General features: G+C 41.8%; 1 protein-coding gene across 3 annotated transcripts in view; it reads left to right on the top strand.

Moving 5' to 3' along the window:
• Positions 1 to 14,247, top strand: part of MDH1B (malate dehydrogenase 1B) — a 32,538-nt gene extending 18,291 nt beyond the window's left edge. Inside the window, exons 7-11 of one of the 3 annotated variants that reach the window (XM_061382647.1) lie at positions 776 to 939; positions 3,658 to 3,797; positions 4,115 to 4,166; positions 10,421 to 10,501; positions 13,654 to 14,247. In XM_061382647.1, the coding sequence (XP_061238631.1) occupies positions 776 to 939; positions 3,658 to 3,797; positions 4,115 to 4,166; positions 10,421 to 10,501; positions 13,654 to 13,733 (517 nt within the window). In that variant the 3' untranslated portion in view covers positions 13,734 to 14,247. The remainder of the gene's footprint in view (positions 1 to 775; positions 940 to 3,657; positions 3,798 to 4,114; positions 4,167 to 10,420; positions 10,502 to 13,653) is intronic. The other 2 variants (XR_009729932.1, XM_061382655.1) reach the window with 2 other exon arrangements.
• The last annotated feature ends 481 nt before the right edge of the window (positions 14,248 to 14,728 follow it).

The raw sequence follows: 14,728 nt of genomic DNA, 5'->3' as shown, positions 1-14,728 counted from the left end.
TACAGAGTTCCCGGAAAGATGAAATGGGTTAAGACAGGCAAGGCCCTCAGAACTGTGCCTGTCACAATCAGCACCACCATCTCAAAAAGAGTATGGGAAGAAGCAGAGGGAGGGACGCATTTGGAACTTTTTTCTAAACTTTGCGGTACTTTCCCAGTGGTAACACATGCATCTCATCACCCCTTTCTTCCCTTCCCTTCCTTCACCCATGCCTAGAATTTGTGTCCTTGGGCTCACCTTCTTGGAGTACAGTTCCTGCGATTCTACTGAATGGCTCCCTGGCAGGGCCAGCATCTCCTGGAGCTGTTGTGCTGGCTCAGCAGGGACGGCCTGTTCATGCTTGTTCTAGTCCAGCTGGACTATTACCTGAGTTTTTAAACTTCAGATTATAAAAACTTAAGAATTCCTTACTTCCCAATATGAGGAAGTCAGCATTTCGTGATATTTTATTTAAAATGAAAGATACCCCTGACTCTAAGATAGCCTCTACATAGAATACATTCTTTAGATGAAATTGCTCTTGCAGCCTTTGGCCACTCTTCTGTGTTCATATTTATTTTATCATGGTTTTAGCTTGAAACTTTAGGATTCCTTTCTGCCCTGTTTAATTACTTGACTCTTTATGGGATTGAAGAAGTTTGAAGAGGGATTCAGGAAGTCATATTTCTGTTTTGTGGAGGTGATTTCTTGTATTTAGACGCACTGACCCAGGGAACATTCTTTTTCATTCCTAGTCCTTTCTCCATTGTAAAATCGTTTCCTTCTCTCCTCACAGGGAGTGGGTAAACAGAGAGTTTGTGGTAAGTCTTAAAACACTGACTGCCACAGGAAGACAATTCGGAGGCATGTTAGCTGCACACAGTATAGCCACTACGCTGAAATACTGGTGCCATGGCTCACCCCCGGGGGAGATTGTGTCTCTAGGGGTACTGAGTGAAGGTAAATTTGTGGGTTTTTTTTGTATTTTATTATGATTAAAAACCTCAATGTATGCCTTGTGCTCCTACTTTTGTGTCCTCACCTGTCTACCTCTTTACAGGTTCTGTGAGCTATCTGGATTTTCACGATTCTGTAATCTTGCATGCATGCGTGCATTCCTTCACTCGTCCATTCAGCAATGCCGCAGTAGTTTGTGTGTATGTGCTGGGAACACACACAGGGAGAAGGCCTGGCTTCTGCCTTTTAGGAAACTCACAGCAGAGAAAAGGAGAGTCACATATGTCAATGAAATCATTCCATTGAGTTTTTCTCACTGTTTCCCAGCTGAGGAAGGGAAAGCAAGTTCAGTTTTCAGTAGGCAGCAGAAAGAATCAAGACAGGCATCATAAAGGAGGGGACACTTCAGAAGTGTCATCTGCAAGTTTGAGTCATGTTTCCCTGACAGACAAGTATGGGAAAAACACCTGGGTGCAGGAGCCGCAGGAGCAAGGACACAGATGCAAGATACAAAGGGCACAGGAATGTGGAAAGCTTGCTTTCCATCCACAAAAGATGTGTATATATTTTTATATCCTTACTATTTTAATCTGCTAGAAACTATACAGAGCACTTCTGTGTTTAAAATATAGGAAAGAAAGAATAGCTGACGCTCTACCTAGAGCGTAGGCTCTACCTAGAGTATCTCTTACCTTACAGCTTTCCATTCTCCCTGAGCAAAGCCCATTCATTCCCAAAGCTCCAGGCCTGGGTCTCACTGCTGAGCCCTGCCCTATGAACCATTGCCACCTGGATGTCATGTTGTCACTTCAAACTGACATACTCCAAATTAAACCTATTGTCTTGCTCCCCAATGTGATCCACCTCTTGTATCCTTTATGTAACTAATGGAACCATGATTCTTCCCAGTGTTTCAGTGACTATGGTGCAGCTCAAGGAAGTCTCCCCAAATCCTGCAAGTCAGAATTCATGTCTGTCTCTCTTCTGTACTCACATAGCATGTGTTCCTCTATTGGAGAAGATATCACAGCCTGCCTTTACGGATGGGCTGTTAGCCTCATATGTCCTCTCCATTAGAGTTCATCCGCTCTGAGGGCAGGGCCTTGGCTGGGTCTTCTTGTTGCTCCTTCATGGGTAGACACTTAAAGAGTCTTGTTCAATTAAAGTGAAAATGCACAAACATCCCATCATGTGAATTCAAATCACTGTGTTACCTTTTTAGTGAATTAGGCATTTAAAACCTCACCTTTTTTTGGTAAAAAGTTTAATTAGGAAGTCCCTGGTGTAATTAGGGAAGTGGTTAGTACTCCATGCTTCCATTGCAGGGGGCATGGGTTTGAACCCTGGTCAGGGAACTAAGATTCCACATGGCCAAAAGTTTAATCTCTATAGGAATTCATCAATAAGTGCTCAATGCTGAGGGCAAGTGAGGTGAGAAGCAAGTGATCATTGTGTCCCTGAGACGGTTCCACATATATAAGCTCCCACTGCAGTATTCTTGGGCTTCCCTGGTGGCTCAGACAGTAAAGAATCCACCTGCAATGCGGGAGCCCTAGATTCGATCCCTGGATAGGGAAGATCCCCTGGAGGAGGGTATGGCAACCCACTGCAGTATTCTTGCTTGGAGAATCCCCATGGACAGAGGAGCTTGGCGGGCTACAGTCCATGGGGTCGCAAAGAGTTGGACATGACTAAGCACAGCATAGCACAGTGTGTATATGTCAATCCCATCCTTCTAATTTATCCCTCCCCTCTTTCTCTTTGGTAACCATGAGTTGTTTTCTATGAATGTGGGTCTACTTCTGTTTTGTAAATAAGTTCATTTGTATCCATTTTTTTTATGTTTCACATATAAGTGATATCATATGGTATTTATCTTTGTCGTACTTAGTATGATGATCTCTAGGTCCATCCATATTACTGCAAATGGAATTATTTCACTCTTTTTTATGGGTGAGTAGTATTTCGTTATAATACGTTAACACATCTTCTTTATCCAGTCATCTATCAATGGATGTTTAGGTTACTCTTACATCTTGGCTATTGTAAATAGTACTATGAATTTTGGAATGCATATATCTTTTCAAATTAGAGTTTTCTCCACAAACATGCCCAGGAGTGGGATTACAGGATCATATGGTAACTTTAGTTTTTTAAGGAACCTCCACACTGTTCTCCATAGTGACAACATTTTTGATGACTAGAATGGTGTGAATAATTTTCCTACTTGATTGAGGCATGAAAACAGGAGGCATTTTATCTGAAGGTTGCTCAGTTAGTAATAAACATTATCAATCTTTTTATTTGGAGCACATTTAAACTGGGAACTGGAATTGTGAGAAAATCACCAGCTCTCCTTCCCAGTGCCCACTCCTTGGCTCTGTGATTGCAGTCATAGGTTGAAAGAGCAAAGGCCAGATTGGACAAGTGTCTAGGGCTCAGGGGCTACCTAGAGGCCCAAGGAAAAACTAAGGAAGCAGACAAAAGGAATCCAGACAAGGTGGGAGAGAAGGACTGCATTAGTCCTCGAGGCAGGGGCAGGCCATGTGAACCCAGCAGGGATGAAAGGGATAAAGAAGGAACAGTGAAAGTTTAGGTCCACTATTATCATTAAAAACCATGTCATTTAAAACCATGTCTGTCCTTCTCTACAGTGTCACGAGGAAGCTTTATTTATCCGAGTGCTTTTGTCTTGCTTTGCTTTGTGTTTATTCCCTGCAGGCCAGTTTGGTATTCCTAAAGGGATTGTCTTTTCTATGCCTGTGAAATTTGAGAATGGAACTTGGGTGGTTCTTACAGATCTCAAAAATACAGAAATAAGTCAACAAGCAATGACCAGAATGGCAAATGATCTAATTCAGGTAATGTCAGAATAGCCACAAGGAAACTGACTTTAATAATGGCCTTAAATGGATTCCCCTAAATCAAGGCATACGCTGTTTTACTGTGGTTTCAATTTGCATCTTATTCCTAGGAACAATAGAAGGTCATAAAAGTTTTGAGAAATCAGCAGAAGATCGCTACTTATTTGATTGTGTAATTTCTAGTATGTTAAAGATAGTAGTTGGTTACTTAAATATCCAGAATCAAAGTACATTTCTAGTAAAGAATGATTAGGTTACTAATGTGGTCATTTAATTCTCTGATTACAAAACTTTTTTGCAAAATTTTTCCACAGGAGCAACTTGTTGCACTTGGAGAGTTGGCAAATTTTCAGCCATATCAATCAGGTAATCTATTAGATATGAAATTTTATAGGGCTGCTATTAAAATAGTATTAAAGTATGTGTTAAAACAAAATCACTATTTAAATAAATCTAATCCATATTTCATCACTTTTCAGGTAAATTATTGACAAAATAAACTATAGGTATAGTGTATCCTTTGAAATAAAGTATCTGATAAGAATGCTAAAGAAATCACACCTTTAAAACTTTTCTTCTTTTGCTTGTTTATTTTTGGCTATGCTGGGTCTTTGTGCTGTGTGTGGGCCACTCTCTAGATGCGGTCTGTAGGCTTCTCACTGCAGTGGCTTCTCTTGTTGCGGAGCACAGGCTCTAGGCTTGCAGGCTTCAGTGGTTGTGGCACATAAGCTCAGCAGTTATGATGCATGGGCTCAGTTGCCCACGGCATGTGCAATCTTCCTGGACCAGGGATCAAACCCATGTCCCCTGCATTGGCAGGCAGCTTCTTATCCACTGTGCCACCAAGGAAGTCAAAGAAATCACATCTTAATGCCACTACTCCCTATTCTCTTATAAACTTCGTGTATCATGGTTGTTCTTCAGTCACTAAGTCATGTGCATGTGACCCCATGGACTATAGCCCACCAGGCCCCTCTGTCCCTGGAATCTTACAGGCAAGAATACCAGAGTGGGTTGCCATTTCCTTCTCCAGGGGGTCTTCCCAACCCAGGGACCAAACCCAAGTCTCCTACGTTGGCAGGCGGATTCTAACCATATGTATTAGTTTCCTAGAGCTGCCGTAACAAAGTACCACACATGGGTGGCTTAAAACAACAGAACTTTATTCTCTCACAGTCCTAGAGACCAGGAGACCTAAATCAAGGTGTCAGCAAAGCCACACTCTCTCTCTGAAGGCTCTAGGAAAGAATTCTTCCATGCCTCTTTTACCTTCTGGTGGTGATGATTGGCATTCTTGGCTTGTAGCTGCTTCATACCAGTCTCATCCATTGTCTTCACAAGTCTGTCTTCCCTCTGTGTGTACCTGTTTCCAGATCTCTCTCGGGAAGAACACCAGTCATTGCCTTGGTTGTTGTTCAGTCCGTCAGTTGTGTTAGACTCTGAAATCCCATGAACTGCAGCATGCCAGGCTTCCCTGTCCTTCACCATCTCTAGGAGTTTGCTCAAATTCATGTCCATTGAGTCAGTGATGCCATCCAACCATCTCTTCCTCTGTCACTCCCTTCTCCTCCTGCCTTCCTCCCAGCATTGCCTTGGGAGCCCACCTTAATCCAATTTGACCCCATCTTAACTTGATTATATCTGCTAAAACTGTATTTCCAAGGAAGGTCACATTTACTGATACCAGGGATCAGGAATTCAACATATCTTTTTGTATATTTGTGAAACTCACAATACTTACAATTACCTTTAGGTAACTTTAAAAAATAACTTTCAATAAGCTTAGTTTTCTTATTGATATTTTCTCTAATTGTGAACTCACAAGGAAGTGTTCTCAGCTTTCTTTCCTTACAGAAAACCTCATCTGAAATATGCAAATACAAAAATAAATAAATAAATTCACTCAAAGAAAGAGCTTTCATCAAGTGTCTTTTGAGAGCTCAACATCCGTTACTTCTATCATTGTTGATGGAATGTCGACCATCAGCCAGTGCTAGGAGTTAGAAATATGGGGGTGGATAAGATAGACCCATTCTTGACTTTTGAAACCTACAGTTCATCAGGGATCATAAATTATACCAAGGGCTATAGCTGTAGTGAATCTCAGAATGAGAAGTACAGTGTGCTGTGAAGGCATTTGCCTGGGGATGTGATCAAAGAAGCTGACACAGGAAAGCATACATCATCGTGTTGGAAAAACTGCAAAAAATACCTTGTGTGGCCAAAGCCTAATGAGATGAAGCTGAGAGAGTGAGTGGAGAAGGGTAGATGAGAGTTGCACAGGCTTCTGGACGAAGAATGACCCAATCAGGTTGTGATCAGTTTGGAAAACAGATTGGAACCAAGGCGAGACTGTTTGCAGAAGACTGGTATCAGGAGGGTAGCAGAGTGACACAAGGAAGAGACGATTACAGCTAAGGCTGAAGGCTGTAGAATTTTGAAAGACATTTAGGAGGTAGAATTATCAAGACTTGACTATGGATTGGCTCTGGGGAATCTCAGAAGACTCTGACTTCTTTTGGTTAAGTAACTGGGTGGGTTTATCAATATGGGGGAAAAAATGGTAGAGGAACATTATTTGAGAAAGAGAGTGTGTGTGTGCCTGTGTATATTTGTGTGTGTGTGTGTGTTAGGTGAGAGAGGATGTGTGGTGCCAGGGTACAGGAGGAATAAGTTTAGTTGCTTAATTTTGTTTTTTATTTTAATTTTTATATTAGTTGCTTACATTTTGATTCTGAAATACCTGTAGGGGTATCTCAAATAGATACAACAGATAAGAGAACCACATACTCTCTGGAGCTCATCAGGATCTGCTGCTACTGCTAAGTTGCTTCGGTCATGTCCGACTCTGTGCGACCCCATAGACAGCAGCCCACCAGGCTCCCCTGTCCCTGGGATTCTCCAGGCAAGAATACTGGAGTGGGTTGCCATTTCCTTCTCCAACGCATGAAAGTGAAAAGTGAAAGTGAAGTTGCTGAGTCGTGTCCAACTCTTAGCGACCTCATGGACTGCAGCCTACCAGGCTCCTCCATCCATGGGATTTTCCGGGCAACAGTACTGGAGTGGGGTGCCATTGCCTTCTCCCATCAGGATCTGAACTACATTTATCAAACTGGGAGTTGCTGACTTTATATATATTGGGTTGGCCAGAAAGTTCGGTCGAGTTTTTGTAAGACTTTAAGCTTGAACCAACTTTTTGGCCAATTCAATAGAAGTGAGGCCATAAGCATGATGGAGATTGGAGAGAGAGAGAAGGCCTGGAGGAACTTAGCCTTTAATGATTCAGTAGAACAGCTGACAGAGGACTGACTGTAAATGGGGTGATCAGAGAGCGGGACACGCCCTGGAATCTGATGCCATGGAAGACCAAAAGGCATTGTTTTGGGAATGAAGGCTGGTCTGCACTGTGGGATGCTACCAGGGGATCAAATAAAATGAGACCTGTAAAGTTCCCAATGGATGTAGGACACCGAGGACATTCGTGACTTTGATGAGAGCCCAACAGTTTTGTGGAACAGAGAGGCAAAATTGAAACCAGTGTCGGCGGGGAGGACCGAGCCCCAGAAACTACAGACTTGCTGTGGAGCCAGGGTACTGAGTGCTGTGGGCCTGAGGACGTGTGTGCTGAGAACAGAAAAGGGCCCCCGTGAGGACAGGATGGAAGGTCTTTCTGGACAAGGTGGCATCTAAACGAAGTCATGAGAAAAAAGAAGGTGTTAGCTAAGATGGGGGTAAATGGAAGGGTTGGTCCATTCAGAGGGAGCAACAGGCATATACAAAGGCAGAAATATAAGGCAAAAATTTCTGAGAACTGTCAATTCATTTTATCTGTAAAATAAAATTTGAGGTGAAAAGTGTTAGAAAGTGGAAAGGTTACCTAATCTTGTTAAAACCAGTGAAGGACTTTAGGTAGGAGAGGCACAGGAGCAAATTTAAAATTTGAAATGATCACTGTGTTCATAATAGGAAGAATGTATTGGATGGGAGAGAGCGGAAGTAGTAGTAAGACCAGTTTGGGGGCTTTTTTGGCAGGTAGAGTAATTATGAGGGCCCTAACCAAGAAGTGGCCATGAAATGTAGAGAAGGGGCTAGATTTGAAGATATAAAGTTAACAGAACTTGATCATCTGAGATATAGGGTAAGAGAGAGCTTGGGATGGGATGAAGAATGCCCCAACGTGTTTGGCATCTCGACATACGGTGGAGACATTCCTTAAGACAGAACTTCCCAAACCATCAGCCACACATGGGTTGGGACATGGAGCTAGTGATCTCCTTAGCTCCAGAGACTGAATCTGGAGCAACTGGAGTCCCCAGGCTGGTTGCCTCTATTGTCTTGGTCATTTTTTATGTGTGCTAAATAATGAAAATTATTGGGAAGCTGTGGTCAAGGTAAGGGCTATAGAAGAAGAAGCAGGTTTTCCAGAGGCATCTGTGTCCAGTGGGTAAGGGACCCATGGTCTCTGGAGGCCAGGAGAGAGATCTGGGCTGGAGATGAGGCTACAGAGTCATCAGTAACTAACTGGTAGTCTTTTAGAAGTTGATAACCATGGTGACCCTGTGGGGAAGGACCTGACTGTTTGAGGAAGGGAGACTTCTTCATTGCTTGGTCTCTCGTGCCTTTTAAATTTCATTCTGCGGGTATGTTTGACACATTCAAAAATATGTGTCAGAGAGAGAGATATCTGGATGGATGGGTGTTAACATTCAACTACCATTGGAGAAGGAGGAATGTGAGGAGAAAGATCCTCAAGATAGCAATAGAAAACAAGCTTCAGAGCACAGGGATCAGATACCAACAGGAAGCATCTCTTCTGCCGAGACCTCAGAGAAGGGAGAGGTGATGGATAGGATGCAGGGAATTTTGTGGAGGCGGGGGAGGGATTCAGAACAAAAATGGCAGTAAGGCTAGGTACCAGTGATCAAAGTCTAGGGGGAAGCTAGGGTTGTAAGGAAAGAGGTGAAGATTTGAAATAATTTGTTAAGAGGAAAGGAAAGAAGGACAATGGAAAAAGTCATAATTTTCTTTCAGATCTAAGGTCTCAGTGGAATTTAAAGACAGTAACATTTGTAATAACTCCAGTGTACATTTGTGTGATTGCTTGTAATGGTGCTCAGCTGCCTGGATGCAGGAAAGGAATTCCAGATGTATGATTTGCAGTAAGTTCTGAAATATCAGAGAGTGCTGCCACCCCTCCACTTAGAATACAAATAACATTTGGAATAAAGATGACACTATACAGTATTCCAACAAAATTCTGAGTATTTCCATGATGACTTTATGTGGAATATCAAATTATCTTCCCAAAGTTTTTATGTTTCTCCTATTTTTTTTTCTTGTATGTGTGTGTCTTGTTTGACTGGCACCCTAAATGGGTGCTCAGGTGATTTGGTCATTGGTATTAACATGGGAACAGAAAAATGAGTGCACTTTTGTTACTCTGCTTGGCATTGGGGTTGGAAGCAAGTGAGGCAGTGGAGAGAGGGTAATTGAAAGAAAGCTGATGAAGTAATGGACTACAGGGGGTCTACTGGATAAAGAAGGGAGGATAAGTAGAAATAACATTTAGAAAATCTAGGCAGGGGTAGGATAATATTGAAAACATTGAACAATCAGTGTGATACAGATTTCAACCAATTTAAGAAGTTGCTGCCCCTCAGAATTGATTAACTAGTAAAGAGAAGCTGGCAGGGTACCAAAGAGTGCCCTTGGTCATACCCAAGAAGGTTTAATGAGGTCAAAGTACCAGCAGTGCAGGAAGTGCAGAGAGACCACAAGGAAACGAGGTTATGCGCAGAGGGTAGCTTTTGAGACTTGAGACCCAGTTCTGGCTGGTGGTCAAGTTGCCAGGAGTGGGCCAAACAAAGCCTCAAGACAGCATGCAGGTGGGAGTGGGTATAGAAGTCCAATGAGGAGTTGCATTTACCTTGAACTTTTGTATGCTCAGATGTAAGGCCTTCTTTTCTGGCCTGGCAGGCAAGAGTTGCAAACTCTTCTTATGATATTGACTGATAAGGCAGTCATTCTAAACTTGACTCCATTGACTGATTGTTAGTCCTAAATTTCTCATAACCCTTGCATTGTAGAAGGTTTTCTGAAAGAAAATGACCTGATTTTATGCTATGTTTTTATTAACAAGAGTTAAGTCATATACATACATGTATTAGTCATTCAGTCACGTCTGACTCTTTGCAACCCCATGAACTGTAGCCCGCCAGACTTCTCTGGCAAGAATGGAATTCTCCAGGCAAGAATGCTGGAGTGGGTAACCATTCCCTTTCTCCAGGGGATCTTCTAACCTGGGTCCCTGGGTCTCCTGCATTGTAGGCAGATTCTTTACCGTCTGAGCCAACAGGGAAGCCCCATACACACACACACACACACACACACACACACACACGTATGTGTGTTCACTCATTTGATCATGACTCTCTCACCATTGGACCCTTGTACCTTGCCCAAAACACTGTTCCAAAGATTCCAAGATTAGCGCATTGAAAATAATCAGAACTTGGCAGATTGTGGAAATTTCTGCTTATTATCATATCAATGAGATAATTCATGTATGAGATTTGTTTAATCTTTTCAATTAATTTAATACTTAATTTCCCTACTTTTAGAAACTGACTTAAACCAAGAAGATGTAAAGACCACCTTACCCACCAAAAATGACCAACAGGAACGTCGAAAAGTGTCAGATGGTAGGTATATCATTTGGAAAAAAGAAATGCGCTTTTATCCAAAGCTTAACATGAAATTTCAGAGAAAGGATCATCTGTTAGCTATAAAATGGAAGTTAAATCTTTCATCTCCCTCATCCTATACCCAAAAATATCATTGTTAAAAATCTATTGAAATCTTTGAAGGAAAGTACCAGATATTCACTAAGTACGTTCTAGATACTGGTCACTGTGAAAGACACTGGGGCCCATAGTAAGGCAGCTGTGGCCACACAAACACAGGGAAAGGAGCCCCGGAGAATACAAAAAAGTGAACACCAAGATACACAGTGAATTAAAAAACGCAACGAAACAGGGCAAGATAGGACACAAAGGAACGAAGCAAGTAATCTAGAAACTCACAAGGAAAGAAAAGATCCTTGTAATGTGTGAAGGAGGAAATTTAATGATATTTTGAAATCTAGCTGAGACTTAAGATGGTAAAAATAATCAAATAGGCACTTATTTATTTATTCAGAAACTGTGCTGGTTTAGTCACACAGGATGAAAAAATTCTAGCAGACGGCCATACCATGAGGTACATATGTTTAACGGTTCTGTACTATAGATTTAAAATTTTGTGAAAAGGGTAAATTCCATGTTATATATTTTTATCACACACTCACGTACACATTTTGAGAGGTGCTAGGAATGTCAACATAGATCAGATTTCTTCCTTGCCCTCAAAGTGCTCACCGTCTAGCATGGGAGACAGCAAAGCAGAGCAAAAACTACCCTGTTGAGAGATAAGTGTTATGATAGAGAGAGGCCCAGGGTATAGGGAAACCACATAAAGAGTGCTAGGAAAGGGGCTTTCAAGAAGAGATAAAATGGGAACTGAGCCTCAAAGGAGGAGTAAGAATCACTCCTGTAACTTGGTGAAAGGAGGTGTGCTAATGGAGGGGCAGGTAGGGAAGAGATTGTGAAAGGTGTCCCACCAGAAGGAAAAACAGGAGCAAAGCAGGCATGTCAGGGAGTCCAGGCAGGGCCAGAAACGTGAAACTGTTCAGTTCAGTTCAGTCATTCAGTCAGTCGTGTCCAACTCTTTGCAATCTCATGGACTGCAGCACACCAGGCCTCCCTGTCTATCACCAACTCCCGGAGTTTACTGAAACTCATGTCCATTGAGTCAGTGATGCCATCCAACCATCTCATCCTGTGTCATCCCATTCTCCTCTCACCTTCAATCTTTCCCAGCATCAGGGTCTTTTCAAATGAGTCAGCTCTTCGCATCAGATAGCCAAAGTATTGCAGCTTCAGTTTCAGCATCAGTCCTTCCAATGAACATTCAGGACTGATCTCCTTTAGGATAGACTGATTGGATCTCCTCGCAGTCCAAGGGACTCTCAAGAGTCTTCACCAACACCACAGTCCGAAAGCATCAGTTCTTCAGCGCTCAGCTTTCTTTATAGTCCAACTCTCACATCCATACATGACTACTGGAAAAACCATAGCCTTGACTAGATGGACCTTTGTTGGCAAAGTAATGTCTGCTTTTGATATGCTGTCTAGGTTGGTCATATCTTTTCTTCCAAGGAGTAAGCATCTTTTAATTTCATGGCTGCAGTCACCATCTGCAGTGATTTTGGAATCCAAAAAATAAAATTTGCCACTGTTTCTCCATCTATTTGCCATGAAGTGATGGGATCAGGTGCCATGATCTTAGTTTTCTGAATGCTGAGCTTTAAGCCAACATTTTCACTCTCCTCTTTCACTTTCATCAAAAGGCTTTTCCATTCCTCTTCACTTTATGCCATAAGGGTGGTGTCATCTGCATATCTAAGGTTATTGATATTTCTCCCGGCAATCCTGATTCCAGCTTGTGCTTCATCCAGCCCAGTGTTTTCTCATGATGTACTCTACATATAAGTTAAATAAGCACGGTGACAATATACAGCCTTCACGTACTCCTTTTCCTATTTGAAACCAGTCTGATGTTCCATGTCCAGTTCTAACTGTTGCTTCTTGACTTGCATACAGATTTCTCAAGAGGCAGGTCAGGTGGTCTGGTATTCCCATCTCTTTCAGAATTTTCCGCAGTTTATTGTGATCCACACAGTCAAAGCATCAAGTTGGTTCTTTGGCAGCATCAAATTGTATTCAGATGATAATCAGGGTAGCAGGGACAGAGCAGGGAATCCAGAAAGGATGGAGAGAGCCGAAAGAGATAGGTATAGGCCATCAGCTGTTCAGCTGAATGGTTTATGGTGGGCTCCACAACATGCCTGGTGGGTGGCTGGACAAAGCATGAAATGGATGGGGGCAGACTTGATGAATGAATCTAGCTCCCTGTAGAAGTTGGTCAAGCTGACCAAATCACTGTCCAGAAGAGCATGGCAAATTCAGTTCCGCTCAGAATACGTGTCTTAAGAGGTTCAGTCAGACAGTGTCCCTACGTATCTGGGTAACACCCAGCTGGTGATAAGCAATGCCCATGGAAAGCAGGAGTCCACTGGGGCCCCTGTGGGACGACTGAGCAAACACTGTAAGGTCTGTCATGAAGGGGATGACTGGCAGCTTCCCAGGACAGAGGAGGAAAAACCAAATTGTGGAGTCTTTGCACCAGAACCGTGTAAGTTGTTCATTAAAATTTTAAGCTCTTAGGCTTAACTAATTCATAAAAAATGTTAGTAGTGGTTAAGTGGGGAAAATGGGGTTGAATTTGGGTTGTTGTGGGGCTATTTGTTTAATGAGCACTGGAATCAATTATAACAGTATGGTGCTTTCCGTATTGAAAGGTGAACTATGAAAAAATTTAGTAGGTATAAAGTGGATGTAATAACTAGCATTTTTTTTGAGCTAGAATAAAATAGATAATAAAAGGAAAGTAAGAAGAGCTGAAACTAAATATTCTATTTAGTTCATTTTTCCAGTAAACTAAATAGAATATTAAAAGAAAGTAAAAGGTATGTAGAAAAGAGAAGGGTAAGAATAAACTAGAAAAGGGTATTTTCTTGTGTAGCTTTTTGTTTCATTACATGCACACAAGTGCAAGTATTGATCTGGAATGTAAAAAAACACAAAAATTTATAGTGGGTAATGGTCAACAAAGTTTGAAAAGCACTCACATAGAACATCTCGTGGGCTGTTAGTTACGTTCTAAACCCACCATGTTTTATCTAATTTTTTTTCAGACTATAAAGATTTGTTTACTCATCTAATGCCAGATGATGAAAAAGATCTAATTTTGTCAGATGGTGAGTCTGTCGAGTGATAAACAATCTCCGCAGTGCTGATGATCATGACAGAAATCATCCAGTCTCAGAGAATGACCTTGTGGTCAGAAAACACAGTCCAGCAACTAAAGTAACTTTGAAAGGACTCTTTCTCATACTCATAGATGCTTTGAAGGAGAGAGAAAAAAGATGGAAGGAAATTTTATTTTAAAACCAAAATTGCTTCCGTGTCATAATCACGTCATCTCTCCTCAGATACTCTAATTTCAGCTCCAGCTCCCATGGCTCATTCTTCTCACCTTTTCTTCTCAATTCCTCATTACAAAACTCAAAATAGCTGTCATGCCAAGTCAGGATCCTTCTCAGAATGTGGGTGAAAGGAAGACCCTGACAAGCCCAAGTTAGAAATCTCTTTATCAAGGGAAATCTGGAAAATTTTATACATACTTACATATATGTATCTTGTATATATTTGTATAAAGGCTTATATTTTTTAAAATCTGCCTAAGGAGTTGTATATCCAGAAGATAATAATAACCTATTCTGTTTCCATCTTGACTACTTCTTTACTTAAAACTGTCTGTACAGGAGGGAGCCAGCAAATGCTGAAACATTGCCAGTGACCAAAGTTTCACAGGGAGGTTGGTAGACACTTCCCTGAGATGTTTGGCTAGAAACCCATGTGCCCCTGACAGTGGCTTATCCATGACACCATATAAAAGTGATCTGTAATCCCATGTGTAAAACAGATAGCTAGTGGGAAGCTGCTGTATAGCACAGGGAGGTGAATTCAGTGTTATGTGATGACCTAGGAGGATGAGATGGGGAGGCTGGCTCGAGACGGAGGGGATATGTGTATATATATAGCTGATCTAACACAGCAGAAACTAACACGACATTGCTAAGCAATTACATTCCAATAATAAACAAGCAACCTGACATCTTGCAGCTTTCAAAGAAGGCAAGGCATTCTGAGAACCTTGGAGTAGGAGGGAAAAGATAGGGGAAAATGAGAATAATAGCAAAAATGAAT

Source organism: Bos javanicus, chromosome 2, assembly GCF_032452875.1.
Source record: "Bos javanicus breed banteng chromosome 2, ARS-OSU_banteng_1.0, whole genome shotgun sequence".
Classification (NCBI taxonomy): domain Eukaryota; kingdom Metazoa; phylum Chordata; class Mammalia; order Artiodactyla; family Bovidae; genus Bos; species Bos javanicus.
The sequence above is the reverse complement of the archived record's forward strand: the minus strand, read 5'-3'. Positions and strand labels throughout refer to the sequence as shown.